Raw genomic sequence first — 14,276 nt, forward strand, 5'->3', positions numbered from 1 at the left:
CAATTTGCCTATCACCACATTAGGTCAACGGCAGATGCAATCTCAATGGCTCTCCACACGGCTTTAGACCACCTGGACAACAGAAACACCTACTTCAGGATGCTGTCCATCGACTACAGCTCAGCAATTAATACCATTATTCCCACAAACCTATTGAGAAATTACAGAACCTGGGCCTCTGTACCTCCCTCTGCAATTAGATCCTTCACTTCCTAACTAGAAAATCACAATCTGTATGGATTGGTGATAACATATCCTCCTCGCTGACGATCAACAGTGGCACATGTGAGGGGTGTGTGCTTAGCCCACTGCTCTACTCTCTCTATACCCATGATTGTGTGGCTAGGCATAGCTCAAATACCATCTATAAATTAGCTGATGATACAACCATTGTTGGTAGAGTCTCAGATGGTGACGAGAGGATATACTGGAGTGAGATATGCCAACTCATGGAGTGGTGTCGCAGTAACAACCTGGCACTCAATGTCAGTAAGATGGAAGAGCTGATTGTGGACTTCAGGAATGGTAAGATGAAGGAACACATTCCAATCTTCATAGAGAGATCAGAAGTGGAGAGAGTGAGCAGTTTCAAGTTCATGGGCATCAAGATCTCTGGGGATCTAATCTGGTCCCAACATATTGATGTAGTTATAAAGAAGGCAAAACAGTGATACTTCATTAGGAGTTTGAGGAGATTTTGTATGTCAACAAATACACTCAAAAACTTCTATAGATGTACCACGGAGTGCATTCTGACAGGCTGCATCACTGTCTGGTATTGGGGGGGGGGGGGTGGCTTCTGCACAGGACCGAAATAAACTGCAGAGGGTTGTAAATTCTTGGGTCCAAGACTACAGCACATTCTTGGGTCCAAGACTACAAAATACCCAGGACATCTTCAGGGAGCGGTGTCTCAGAAAGGCAGTGTCCAGTATTAAGGGCATCCAGCACCCAGGACATGCCCTTTTCTCACTGTTACCATCAGGAAGGAAGTACAGAAGCTTGAAGGCACACACTCAGCGATTCAGGAACAGCTTCTTCCCCTCTGCCATCCGATTCCTAAATGGACATTGAACCCATGAACACTACCTCACTTTTTTTTTTACATATCCTGGAACCGTGTAATAATAACAGAGTTGTCGTGATAAGAGATTTTAATTTCCCAAATATTGTTTGGCATCTCCCTAGAGTGAGGGGTTTAGATGAGATGGAGGTTGTTAGGTGTGTTCAGGAAGGTGTCATAGTCCCTTCTGGCAATCGCCCACCTGGCTATTTTCCTCAGGAATTGGGCCTCAATCACCTCGTTTAGTTTCCAATCATTCCCAGGTTCCATTAACTACACAAACTTGCTTTCCATCAGCAAATGCAGTATAAAAATCCTGTGACCACAACAAGGAGCTACCAGATTGTTGGTTGATTCTGGTGTGAGTAATCTTGTTTCATGGTTCTTAGGACTGCCAGTTTTAGGTCCAGCATCGCTCCTGGATACTGACTCCATGCTCGCTATGTTAATAACGCCTCCTGTCTCTGCCTCCACGCCTGTGTTCTGCACTTGGGTTTGTCCACTGCCACGCCTGTATAACAGAAGGTTTCTTGACACAAAATGTTGATAAGCCTATGAGACGAGAGACTGCTCTTGATTTGGTATTTGGAAATGAATCTGGTCAGGTGTCAGATCTCTCAGTGGGTGAGCATTTTGGAGATAGTGATCATAATTCTATCCCCCTTACTATAGCATTGCAGAGAGATAGGAACAGACAAGTTAGAAAAGTGTTTAATTGGAGTAAGGGGAATTATGAGGCTATCAGGCAGGAAACTGGAAGCTTAAATTGGGAACAGATGTTCTCAGGGTTTGGCCACACTTGGAGTACTGTGTCCTGTTCTGGTTGCCTCATTATAGGAAGGATGTGGAAGCATTGGAAAGGGTACAGAGGAGATTTAGCAGGATGCTGCCTGGTTTAGAGAGTATGGATTATGATCAAAGATTAAGGGAGCTAGGGCTTTACTCTTTGGAGAGAAGGAGGATGAGAGGAGATATGATAGAGGTATACGATATTAAGAGGAATAGACAGTGACCAGCCAGCGCCTCTTCCCCAGGGCACCACTGCTCAGTACAAGAGGACATGGCTTTAAGGTAAGGGGAGGGAAGTTCAAGGGGGATACTAGAGGAAAGTTTTTCACTCAGACAGTGGTTGGTGTGTGGAATGCACTGCCTGAGTCAGTGGTGGAGGCAGACACACTAGTGAAGTTTAAGAGACTACTAGACAGGTATATGGAGGAATTTAAGGTGGGGGGGGGGGTTATATGGGAGGCAGGGTTTGAGGGTTGGCACAACATTGTGGGCTGAAGGGCCTGTAATGGGCTGTACTAATCTATGTTCTATGTACAGAAGAAATGTGGCAAATGTTCAGGGGATATTTGTGTGGAGTTCTGCATAGGTACATTCCAATGAGACAGGGAACTTATGGTAGGGTGCAGGAACTGTGGTGTACAAAGGCTGCAATAAATCTAGTCAAGAAGAAAAGAAAAGCTTATGAAAGGTTCAGAGAGATAGGAAATGTTAGAGATCTAGAAGATTATAAGACTAACAGGAAGGAGCTTAAAAAGGAAAATAGTAGAACAAGAAGGGGCCATGAGAATGCCTTGGCGGGCAGAATTAAGGGAAACCCCCAAGGCATTCTACAAGTATGTGAAAAGCAAGAGGATAAGACGTGAAAGAATAGGACCTGTTAACTGTGACAGTGGGGAAGTGTGTATGGAACTGAAGGAAATAACAGAGGTACTTAATGAATACTTTACTTCAGTATTCACTATGGAAAAGGTTATTGGTGATTGCAGTGATGACTTGCAGTGGACTGAAAACCTTAAGCATGTAGGTATTAAGAAAGAGGATGTGCTGGAGATTTTGGAAAGCATCAAGTTAGCTAAGTCACCAGGACAGGATGAGATGTAACCCAGGCTACTGTGGGACGCAAGGGAGGAGATTGCTGAGCTTCTGGTGATGATCTTTGCATCATCAATGGGGACGGGAGAGGTTCCGGAGGATTGGAGGGTTGCGGATGTTGATCCTTTATTCAAGAAAGGGAGTAGAGCTAGCCCAGGAAATTATAGACCAGTGAGTCTTACTTCAGTGGTTGGTAATTTGATGGAGAACATCCTGAGAGGCAGGATTTGTGAACATTTGGAAAGATATAATATGATTAGGAGTAGGACCTGTCAAGGACAGGTCGTGCCTTACGTGCCTGATTGAATTTTTTGAGGATGTGACTAAATTGATGAAGGAAGAGCAATAGATGTAGCAAAGCATTTGATAAGGTACCCCATGCAAGGCTTATTGAGAAAGTAAGGAGGCATGGGATCCGAGGGGACATTACTTTGTGGATCCAGAACTGGCTTGCCTGGATGTAGACGGGTCATATTCTGCATGGAGGTTGGTGACCAGAGGAGTGCCTTATGGATCTGTTCTGGGACACTTACTCTTCGTGAATTTTATAAATTATCTGGATGAGGAAGTGGAGGGATGGGTTAGTAAGTTTGCTGATGACACAAACATTGGAAGTGTTGTGGATGGTGTGGAGGGCTGTCAGAGGTTACAGCAGGACATTGATAGGATGCAAAACTGGGCTGAGAAGTGGCAGATGGAGTTCAACCCAGATAAGTGTGAAGTGGTTCATTTTGGTAGGTCAAGTATGATGGCAGAATATAGTATTAATGGTAAAACTCTTGGCAGTGTGGAGGATCAGAGGGGTCTGAGTCCATAGGACACTCAAAGCAGCAGCGCAGGTTGACTCTGTGGTTAAGAGGGCGTATGGTGAATTGGCCTTCATCAATCATGAAACTGAATTTAGGAGGCGAGAGGTAATGTTGCAGCATCTTGGACCCTGGTCAGACCCCACTTGCAGTACTGTGCTCAATTCTGATTGCCTCACTGCAGGAAGGATGTGGAAACTATAGAAAGGGTGCAGAAGAGATTTACAAGGATGTTACCTGCCTTATGAGAATAGGTTGAGTGAACTCGGCCTTTTCTCCTTGGAGCAACGGAGGATGAGAGGTGACCTGATAGAGGTGTTCAAAATGATGAGAGGCATTGATCGTGTGGATAGTCAGAGGCTTTTTCCCAGGGCTGAAATTGTTGCCACAAGAGTACACAGGTTTAAGGTGCTGGGAAGTAGGTACAGAGGAGATGTCAGGGGTAAGTTTTTTATTCAGAGAGTGGTGAGTACATGGAATGAGCTGCCAGCAATGGTGGTGGAGGTGTATACTATAGGGTCTTTTAAGAGACTTTTGGATAGGTACGTGGAGCTTAGAAAAATAGCGGGCTATGGGTAAGCATAGTAATTTCTAAGGTAAGTATATGTTCAGCACAACTTTGTGGGTCGAAGGTCCTGTATTGTGCTGTAGGTTTTCCATGTTTCTATCTTTCTATGCATTATTTCTGGGTTTACATGATTTTTAATCTATTCAATATACATATACTGTAAAATATTTATCATTTTTCTTTTTTCTTCTATATTATGTATTGCATCAAACTACTGTTGTGAAGTTAACAAATTTCATGACGCATGCCAGTGATAAAAAACCTGATTCTGACAGAGTGAAAGAGAAGTGGGTTAATCCTGTCCTCCAGTGCTGTCAATCTGGAGTTTGTAAATTCTCCCTTTGACCAGGTGGGTTTCCTCTGGGTACTCTATTTACCTCTCCTATTCCAAAGATGGATAGGTTACTTGCTGGTATGTTAATTGTTCACTGTAATTGCCAATATGCCAAGTAGGTATAATATGCAACAAGACTTACGAAAACATATGGAATGCATCACTGTGAATGTTGACAGAATTGCTCCTGTATTTCATGAACTCTTGTAGTGTAAGCAGTGGATTTTCATTGATGTCAATTTTGTCTCCAGATGTCCACGTTTCCATGGCAACCAGCACAATCCGTGTATTCAGTTGTTGTTTATAAATCTAAAGTATGAATTAAATGTTTTGTCATTGAAAACGCAGTAGACATTTGACATGTGTCTGTATTGTTTAGAAACTTATCCTCGAGAAAGCAGTTCTGCCTGTGTACTTAAAGTCAGCACTGAGTGCATGTTCATGGTCTTCAAAGTTCAAAGTAAATTTGTCATAAAAGTACATACCGTATATACTACCATCATCAGGGTCCTGCTGAAGGGTCTTGATTTGAAACATCGACTGTTCACTCTTTTCCATTGATGCTGTCTAGCCTGCTGGTATCCTCCAGCATTTTGTGTGTGTTGCTTGGATTTTCAACCTCTGCAGATTTTCTCATGTTTGTGTGTATATACTGCTGTAGCCCATCCACTTCAAGATTTGATGTGTTGTGCATTCAGAGATACTCTTCTGCACACCACTGTTGTAACAGGTGGTTACTTGAATTACTGTCACCTTTCTGTCAGCTTGAACCAGTATCCTCTGACCTTTCTCATTAACAAGGCGTTTTCACCCACAGAACTGCCACTCATTGGATGTATTTTTGTTTTTTGCACCATTCTTTGCAAACTCTAAAAAAACTATTGTGTGTGAAAATCCCTGGAGATCAGTAGTTTCTGAGATACTCACACCACCCTATCTGGTACCAGCAATCTCCACAGTGATCATATTTCTTCCCTGTTCTGATGTTTGGTCGAAACAACTGAACATCTTGTCTGTGTCTGCATACTTTTATGCATTAAGTTGCTGCCACATGACTGGCTGATTAGATAATTGCATTAACAAGCAGGTGTACCTTATAAACTGGCCACTGAGTGTATATTACAGTATATTAAAGGCAAACACCATATCCAGCGGGCAGTGGAGCAAGAGGGAGCAGAGTGGGATGGCTTTGGCTCAACAGGTTTCGGCATAAACATGCAGAGGTGAGGGTAGGTTCCGGTAAGTTTGTTTGTTTAGAGTAGAGAGAATGCCAAGCAGGATGTTGGAATGCTCCTCTTGCAGGATGTGGGAAGTCTCCCTGACAACACCTGCAAGAAGTTCATCCAGCTGCAGCTCCTAATAAACTGCGTTAGGGAACTGGAGCTGGATGACTCCAGTTAGTGAATAAGAATAAGGAACCTTGGTTCTCGAGGGATATTGGAACTCTGATAAAGAAGAAGAGAGAGATGTATGACAGGTATAGGCAACAGGGAGCAAATAAGGTGCTTGATGAGTATAAAAAGTGCAAAAAGTACTTAAGAAAGAAATCAGGAGGGCTAAAAGAAGACATGAGGTTGCTTTGGCAGTCAGGGTGAAGGATAATCCAAAGAGCTTCTACAGGTATGTTAAGAGCAAAAGGATAGTAAGGGATAAAATTGGTCCTCTTGAAGATCAGAGTGGTCGGCTATGTATGGAACTAAAAGAAATGGGAGAGATATTAAATGGGTTTTTTTGCATCTGTATTTACTAAGGAAACTGGAATGGAGTCTATGGAAACAAGGCAAACAAGTAGGGAGGTCATGGAACTTATACAGATGAAAGAGGAGGAGGTGCTTGCTGTCTTGAGGCAAATCAGAGTAGATAAATCCCCAGGACCTGACAGGGTATTCCTTCGGACCTTGAAGGAGACTAGTGTTGAAATTGCAGGGACCCTGGCAGAAATATTTAAAATGTCAATATCGACGGGTCAGGTGCCAGAGGATTGGAGGATTGCTCATGTAGTTCCGTTGTTTAAAAAAGGCTCAAAAAGTAAGCTGGGAAATTATAGACCGGTAAGTTTGACATTGGTAGTAGGTAAATTATTGGAAGGAATACTAAGAGATAGGATCTACAAGCATTTGGATAGACAGGGACTTATTAGAAACAGTCAGCATGGCTTTGTGCGTGGTAGGTCATGTTTAACCAATCTATTAGAGTATTTCGAGGAAGTTACCAGGAAAGTGGATGAAGAGAAGGCAGTGGATGTTGTCTACATGGACTTCAGTAAGGCCTTTGACAAAGTCCCGCATGGGAGGTTAGTTAGGAATATTCAGTTGCTAGGTATACATGGTGAGGTTGTAAATTGGATTAGACATTGGCTCAATGGGAGAAGCCAGAGAGCAGTAGTGGAGGATTGCTTCTCTGAGTGGAGGACTGTGACTAGTGGTGTGCCACAGGGATCAGTGCTGGGTCCATTGTTATTTGTCATCTACACCAATGATCTGGTTGATAATGTGGTAAATTGGATCAGCAAATTTGCTGATACAAAGATTGGAGATGTAGTGGACAGTGAGGAAGGTTTTCAAAGCTTGCAGAGGGATTTGGACCAGCTGGAAAAATGGGCTGAAAAATGGCAGATGGAAATTAATGCAGACAAGTGTGAGGTATTGCACTTTGGAAGGACAAACCAAAGTAGAACATACAAGGTAAATGATAGGATGCTGAGTACTCAGAGGGATCTGGGAATACAGATACATAATTCTCTAAAAGTGGCATCACAGGTAGATAGGGTCATAAAGAGAGCTTTTGGTACATTGACCTTTATAAATCAAAGTATTGAGTATAAGAGTTGGAATGTTATGGTGAGGTTGTATAAGGCATTGGTGAGGTTGAATTTGGAGTATTGTGTACAGTTTTGGTCACTGAATTACAGGAAGGATATTAATAAGGTTGAAAGATTGCAGAGAAGGTTTACAAGGATGCTGCTGGGACTTGAGAAACTGAGTTACCAAGAAAGGTTGAATAGGTTAGGACTTTATTCCCTGGAGAGTAGAAGAATGAGGGGAGATTTGATAGAGGTATATAAAATTATGATGGGTATAGATAGAGTGAATGCAAGCAGGCTTTTTCCACTGAGGCTAGCAGAGAAAAAAAAACCAGAGGACATGGGTTAAGGGTGAAAGAGGAAAAGTTTAAAGGGAGCATGGGAGGGGCTTCTTTACACAGAGTGGTGGGGGTGTGGAATGAGCTGCCAGATGAAGTGGTAATTGTGGGCTCACTTTTAACATTTAAGAAAAACTTGGACAGGTACATGGATGAGAGGTGCATGGAGGGATATGGGCCAGGTGCAGGTCAGTGGGACTAGGCAGAAAAATGGTTCAGCACAGCCAGGAAGGGCCAAAGGACCTGTTTCTGTGCTGTAATGTTCTACTGTTCTGTGTTTGACTCCTTCCATTTCAAAACTTTAACTGTCTATTAGAACACCAAGCTCTCTTAATCACCATCTTTTTGTGTGCCTGAGAGCAGACACAACAACTCTCTCAAAATTTATTTTCTTTTATTATGACTCCTGGTAAAATGTTAAGTTGCTGGTATGTGCAAAATAGGGAAGTGAGGTACAAATTTATGCCTACCAGTATACTTGGCACAGCATTGTTTTCAAAATGTTACATACAGTATATCATCTCTTTCATCTTCAGGTTCATCCAAGATATTTGAAACTATCCTTGGTTTATGAACAGGCCCTAACATTGCCTTCTATATCAAACACTTTTGATGGCCTGGTAAACCAAGTATACATTCTGTAAATACATGTGTGTGTATTATTGAAACCAAAGTCAAGGCCAAGTGAATATAGATAACCATTGGATGGTATCACATACTTGGTTGGTGACTGACAAGGATCCAAACAACCAGGTGCAGGAACAGTTATTAGCCTTCAACCATCAGGCTCCTGACCCAGTCTGGATACCTTCACTCACCTCAACTCTGAACTATTTCCACAACCTATGGATTCACTTTCAAGGAATCTATAACTCGTGTTCTCAGTATTATTTATTTATTATTATTTTTAGCTTTGTATCTGCACAGTTTGTCATCTTTTGCATAGTGGTTTTCAGTATTTGTATGTGCACAGTTTTTCATTGATTCCATTGTGTTTCTTTATTTTCCTGTAAATGCCCACAAGAAAATGAATCTCAAGGTAGTATATGGTGACATATATATACTTTGATAATAAATTTACTTTGAGCTTTGAACGTTCAGGTTTCTAGTCACTGATTAATATTACCAATACCATTCTTCCAATACAGGCATTCAGAAAGGCAGTGTCCATTATTAAGGACCTCCAGGACCCAGGGCATGCCCTTTTCTCACCGTTACCATCAGGTAGGAGGTACAGAAGCCTGAAGGCACACACTCAGTGATTCAGGAGCAGCTTCTTTCCCTCTGTCATCCATTTCCTAAGTGGACATTAAACCTGCGAACACTACCTTTTTGTTAATATATATTATCTGTTTTTGCATGAGTTTTAATCTATTCAATACATGTAATTGATTTACTTGTTTGTTTTTTTATTTATTATTTTTTTCTCTGCTGGATTATGTATTGCTTTGAACTGCTGCTGCTAAGTTAACAAATTTCACGTCACATGCCAGTGATAAATCTGATTCTTAGCTACATCATGGTTAAAAAAATATTATTAAGTGAATTGAAGAAAGATAATCTCAAAAGTTTCTTGTAAAAGTGTAACACTGATTCATGGGAATCTTTGATCAATAACTACTCAAATGGGCATGAAACATTTGGCTTAGTATTAGGAACACTGAATCTATGACTCAGAAACACACAGAAGCCCAACAAGAAAAACAGTGAGAGTCCTCCATCTCTGAAACTACTCTCCTAACCCATACAATCAAACACCCCCTGCCCCATCTGCAGCAGACCTTTGGGTGCATTCACCTCAGAACCTACACACCTAGAGGGGAAGCAAGACATCCTCAAGTCCTGAACAACTGGCAAAGAGGAAGGAGGACTTTAAAACTCTCACTTTTACAAAATAAGTATCAGTTAGGTTTCAGTTAACTCTACCATGAATGGCCCCATGTCTGGCTGTGAAAAGAGGAGGTTTGAGCACCAGGCTAACAACCCCACCCCATTAAAAACACAGTGCTATAGAAACACCAACAGAAACTCCAAAGACCTTATCCCTGGGAGAGGAAGGATGCACCACAAACCTGGTCAACACCTGCTGACAACTTGAAAGAATGACCTAGTATAGCGGACTCTGCTGCTGGTGGCCTATGCCCTAGTAGGGGTGATGGGCTTAAGTAATTAAGTAATGTTTTAGTTGGTTCATCACAGACTAGCTTTTTTTTTCAAATGCCACTCAAACACTGGACTGTCTAGTCTAAAGTCAAATTGTTTATGAACTTGACATAATATGGCAAACAGAACAATCCCATTCAATGTTTATTAGACAAGAGGATAATGATTTAAAGTACTTACAAAATCGGCAAAATTCACAACAGATTTGGCAAAATTGCTTGTTAAGGTGACAGAATAACGTTGATTTGAGAACTGTTGGTAAAAACATCAAGGTTTAGTACAAGTGAATTACTAAATAAGCAGAATAAATGACAATGAAACATGAACGAAACAAAATACATGTGCCAGTTTTTTTTACCAATTTGTGAGTGTTGGAAGCAACAAAGTTAACAGAACTATAGGCTTCACTATGAAAAAGCAGATAATGTTTTAGATCATAATTCATACATACAGCATTCATGAAAAGAAATTAGACTTTTTGCAGTCATACAAACACTCCTGTGGTATTCCTGATTGCTACCCAGTAGTTATGTTTGGAAAATGCAACTATATAGATACTGGAAGAAGATAGGAATTGCATTAACTGTGATATCCCTTGGTCTAAAACAAATAGCTCAAATTCTTTATCCCTGGCTCACATCAGAAGAGTTGCTACTTGGGGTGGCAAGAACATGCAGAATGCCTGCAAGGACCAGCACCTTCATAAAGATTAATTCCAAGAAATATTAATATCACTAATTACTACATCTATTAAAATGTTTAAAAGTTCAGCCTTCTTCAGCTACTAAGACCATAGATTACAACAAGAAATAGAAAAGGTGAGTCAAAAAGGCAATGTTATGATAGTCATGAGAGATTTTAACATGCAGGTCAATTGGGAAAATCAGGTTGGCTATGGATCTCAAGAGTGTATTTGTTGAATGCCTAAGAGATGGCTTTTTAAAGCAGTTTGTCGTTGAGCCTACTAGGGGATCAACTATATCGGATTGGGTGTTATGTAATGAACCAGAGGCGATTAGGGAGCTTAAGGTAAAAGAACCCTTAGGAGGCAGTGATCACAATATGATTGAGTTCAACTTGAAATTTGATAGGGAGAAAGTAAAGTCTGACATAGCAGTATTTCAGTGGAGTAAAGGAAATTACAGTGGTGTGAGAGAGGAGTTGGCCAAAGTAAATTGGAAGGAAATGCTGGCAGGGATGACAGCAGAGCAGCAATGGTGTGCGTTTTTGGGAAAAATGAGGAGTTGCAGGACATGTTTATTCTAAAAATGGAGAAATACTCAAATGGCAAAATGGCAACTGTGGCTGAGTAAGAGTTAAATAACTACTGGGATGCAAAAGGTAAGTTTGGTGCACAATCATTGCACTACATCATTTTATGAGCAGCTCTTGACCACCCTGTTATGCTTATCAGACACCTTTACAACTTGGGTCTGTACTGTGAGTTTGATCACTTTGTTCTCTGAATTTCTAGACAGTTTTCCAAATAGGTAGTTCTCTTAGGGCACAATTTGTTTCAAGATCTATGCTTTCACTCTTGGGGAAACTCTATTCCATGCTATTGACAGAGGCAGCTATATATACCCATTTAATTATAAGATGGCCTGATAAATTTGTTAGAGTTCTTCAAAGAAGTAACAAGCAGGGTGGATGAATGAAACAGTGCATGTCATTTACTTGGATTTTCAGAAGGCATTTGACAAGCAGCCTCATTTGTGGCATCTTAACAAGATAAAATCCCAAGGTGTTACAGGATGCTGGTTTGGATAGAGGAATGACTGACAGTCAGGAGGCAGTGAGTGGGAATAAAGCAGGCCTTTTCTGGTTGGCTGCCAAAGACTAGTGATGTTCCTCAGGGGTCAGTATTGGGACTGCTACTTTTCACATTTTGCCAGTGATTTAGATAATGGAATTGATGGTTTTGTGGCAAAGTTTGTGGATGATACGAAGATAGGTGGAGGAGTAGGTATTGCTGAGGAAGCAATGCGATTGCAACAGAGCTTAGACAAATTGGAAGAACAGGCAAAAAAGTGGCAGATGGAATACAGTGTTGGGAAATGTATGATAATGCATTTTGGTAAAGGAACAATAGTGTGGACTATTATCTAAAGGGGGAGAAGGTTCAAACATCAGAGGTGCAGAGGGACTTAGGAGTCCTCGTGCAAGACTCCTAGAAGTTTAATTTCCAGGTTGAGTCTGTGGTAAAGAAGGCAAATGCAATGTTGGCATTTATTTCAAGGGGAATAGAATATACAAACAAGGAGATAATGCTGAGCCTTTATAAGACACTAGTCAGGCTGCACTTGGAGTATTATCAATAGGTTTGGGTTCCATATCTCAGAAAGAATGTGTTGTCATTGAAGAGAGTCCAGAGGAGGTTCACAAGGATGATATCAGGAATGAAGGGGTTGACATATAAAGGGCATTTGGCAGCTTTGGGCCTGTACTCACTAGAATTTAGAAAAATGTGTGGAAATCTCATTGAAATCTACCAAATGTTGAAAGAACTAGATAAGGTGGATGTGGAGAGGATATTTCCCATGGTGGGGTGTCTAGAACTAGATGACATAGCCTCAACATTGAGGGGTGATCTTTTAGAACAGAGGTAAGGAGGAATTTTTTTAGCCAAAGAGTAGTGGATATGTGGAATGCTCTGTCAAAGACTGCTGTGGAGGCCAAATCCATTGGTTTATTTGAAGTGGGTTGATAGTTTCCTGATCGGCCAGAGTATCGAAGCATATGGCGAGAAGGCAGGTGTATGGGGTTGAGTGGGATCCGGGATCAGCCAAGTTGGAATGGCGGAGCAGACTCAAGGCGCTGAACAGCCTAATTCTGCTCCTATGACTTATGGTCTTATTAATACTGACACGTCTGTAACCAGTCAGGGTGGGTTAAAAGAACTATATAAAGTGTATGATTTCCTTCATCAGTGGAGAACCTGTCTGCAATCTCCAGATCTTCAGCAATCCATCCCCACCAGATGATAGAATTAGTTCATGTCACTATTGATTTAAATCAATGATTGCCTGCTCAAACGCCCAATTGCAATTTTGAGGTTAGACTATTTTGAAATAGCTTCCTTTCTACTAATAGCTATTTGCCTATGCAACTCCAACTCAAACTACTAATGGAAGAATCATCATTGGGAGGTACTCTTTAATTATTCTCAAATCTAAAAAATACAATATTAAGTACAGCTGGCATACCAATGCATAGTCATTAACAACCATCAGCTCAATGTACTTGGTTTCTCTCAGAACAGTGCGCTGGCCCCGCCGAACCTATGAAAAACAAAGAAATGTTAAATATTAATGCCACTTACTATCTTATGTGCGGGGAATTAAAATAATGACAAGGAAAGAACCATGCCTAAAAATGGGTACCTGTCAAATAGTTACTACAAACAGATGACATCTTGGCATATTGAGAAGATAGTGCGGAGAACCCTGAGATTCTAACATTTTACCACATGTGACCCAAAGTATCACACGTAGTTGATGAGGTCTCCTGCACATAATCTTGCACAAAGAACTTTCCAACATGATCCCCCACCATTATGCAGGGTGGGGGTGGCAGAGAGTACATCAAACAGACTGAACATAGAAGAATATAAACACTGAGGAAAAAGTGAGAAGGCAGGGAGAGCAAAATATAAATGCTGTTACCAACTCTGATTCTACCACTCTTTCAAGCAGTGTGTTCCAGGGTAGAGAGATCATGCACTTTCTGTATTTCCACTCCATCAATCTTGGTTCAATTCTGACCTCCAGAAATGCATATGTGGATTTTGCATGTTTTCCCTATGGCATGAATATCCTCTGGGTACTCCATTTTCCTCACAGATCCCAGATATGCCCATTGGTAAATAGTCTCCAGCACATAGATGAATAGCAAAACTTAGTGGGATTTAATAGCCATGTGCAGAGAATACTCTACAGGGAAAATTAATGTAATGGGATTGCTCTGACAGCTAGTATAGAATCAATGGGCCAAAGGGCCTCCTTCTATACCAAACTTTTTCAGCAGCGGGGCTACGTTGGAAGTTTAACAAGATTACAAAGTATGCTGGTTATCATATCTGAGTGGGGACGCAGGAAGCCATTTATCATGAAGACAATTTCCTTTGATATTGTCAATAGTGGCAGAGCCTGCTCCACCCTTGTTTCTCACAATCTTGTTAGAGGACGATGAATATCTTTCAAAGGTGGAATGGGGAAGGATTTTACAAAACTCTATATTCCAAAGTTCCAGGGGGAAGCATAACCCAAATTGACATCTTCTTGAATTCTCTAGAGTTACCCACTTTAAGCAAAGAACAAA

At 41.2% G+C, this 14,276-nt stretch overlaps 1 protein-coding gene across 1 annotated transcript in view; it reads right to left on the reverse strand.

Moving 5' to 3' along the window:
• The window catches only part of adam11 (ADAM metallopeptidase domain 11), a 365,266-nt gene that overhangs the window by 209,660 nt on the left and 141,330 nt on the right, over nucleotides 1-14,276 (reverse strand). The window contains exons 9-11 of the mRNA XM_059955670.1: nucleotides 13,163-13,237; nucleotides 10,137-10,208; nucleotides 4,795-4,961 (exon numbers count right to left, since the gene is read on the reverse strand). Coding sequence (XP_059811653.1) covers nucleotides 4,795-4,961; nucleotides 10,137-10,208; nucleotides 13,163-13,237 — 314 coding nt within the window. The remainder of the gene's footprint in view (nucleotides 1-4,794; nucleotides 4,962-10,136; nucleotides 10,209-13,162; nucleotides 13,238-14,276) is intronic.

Source organism: Hypanus sabinus, chromosome X1 (assembly GCF_030144855.1).
Source record: "Hypanus sabinus isolate sHypSab1 chromosome X1, sHypSab1.hap1, whole genome shotgun sequence".
NCBI classification, from domain to species: domain Eukaryota; kingdom Metazoa; phylum Chordata; class Chondrichthyes; order Myliobatiformes; family Dasyatidae; genus Hypanus; species Hypanus sabinus.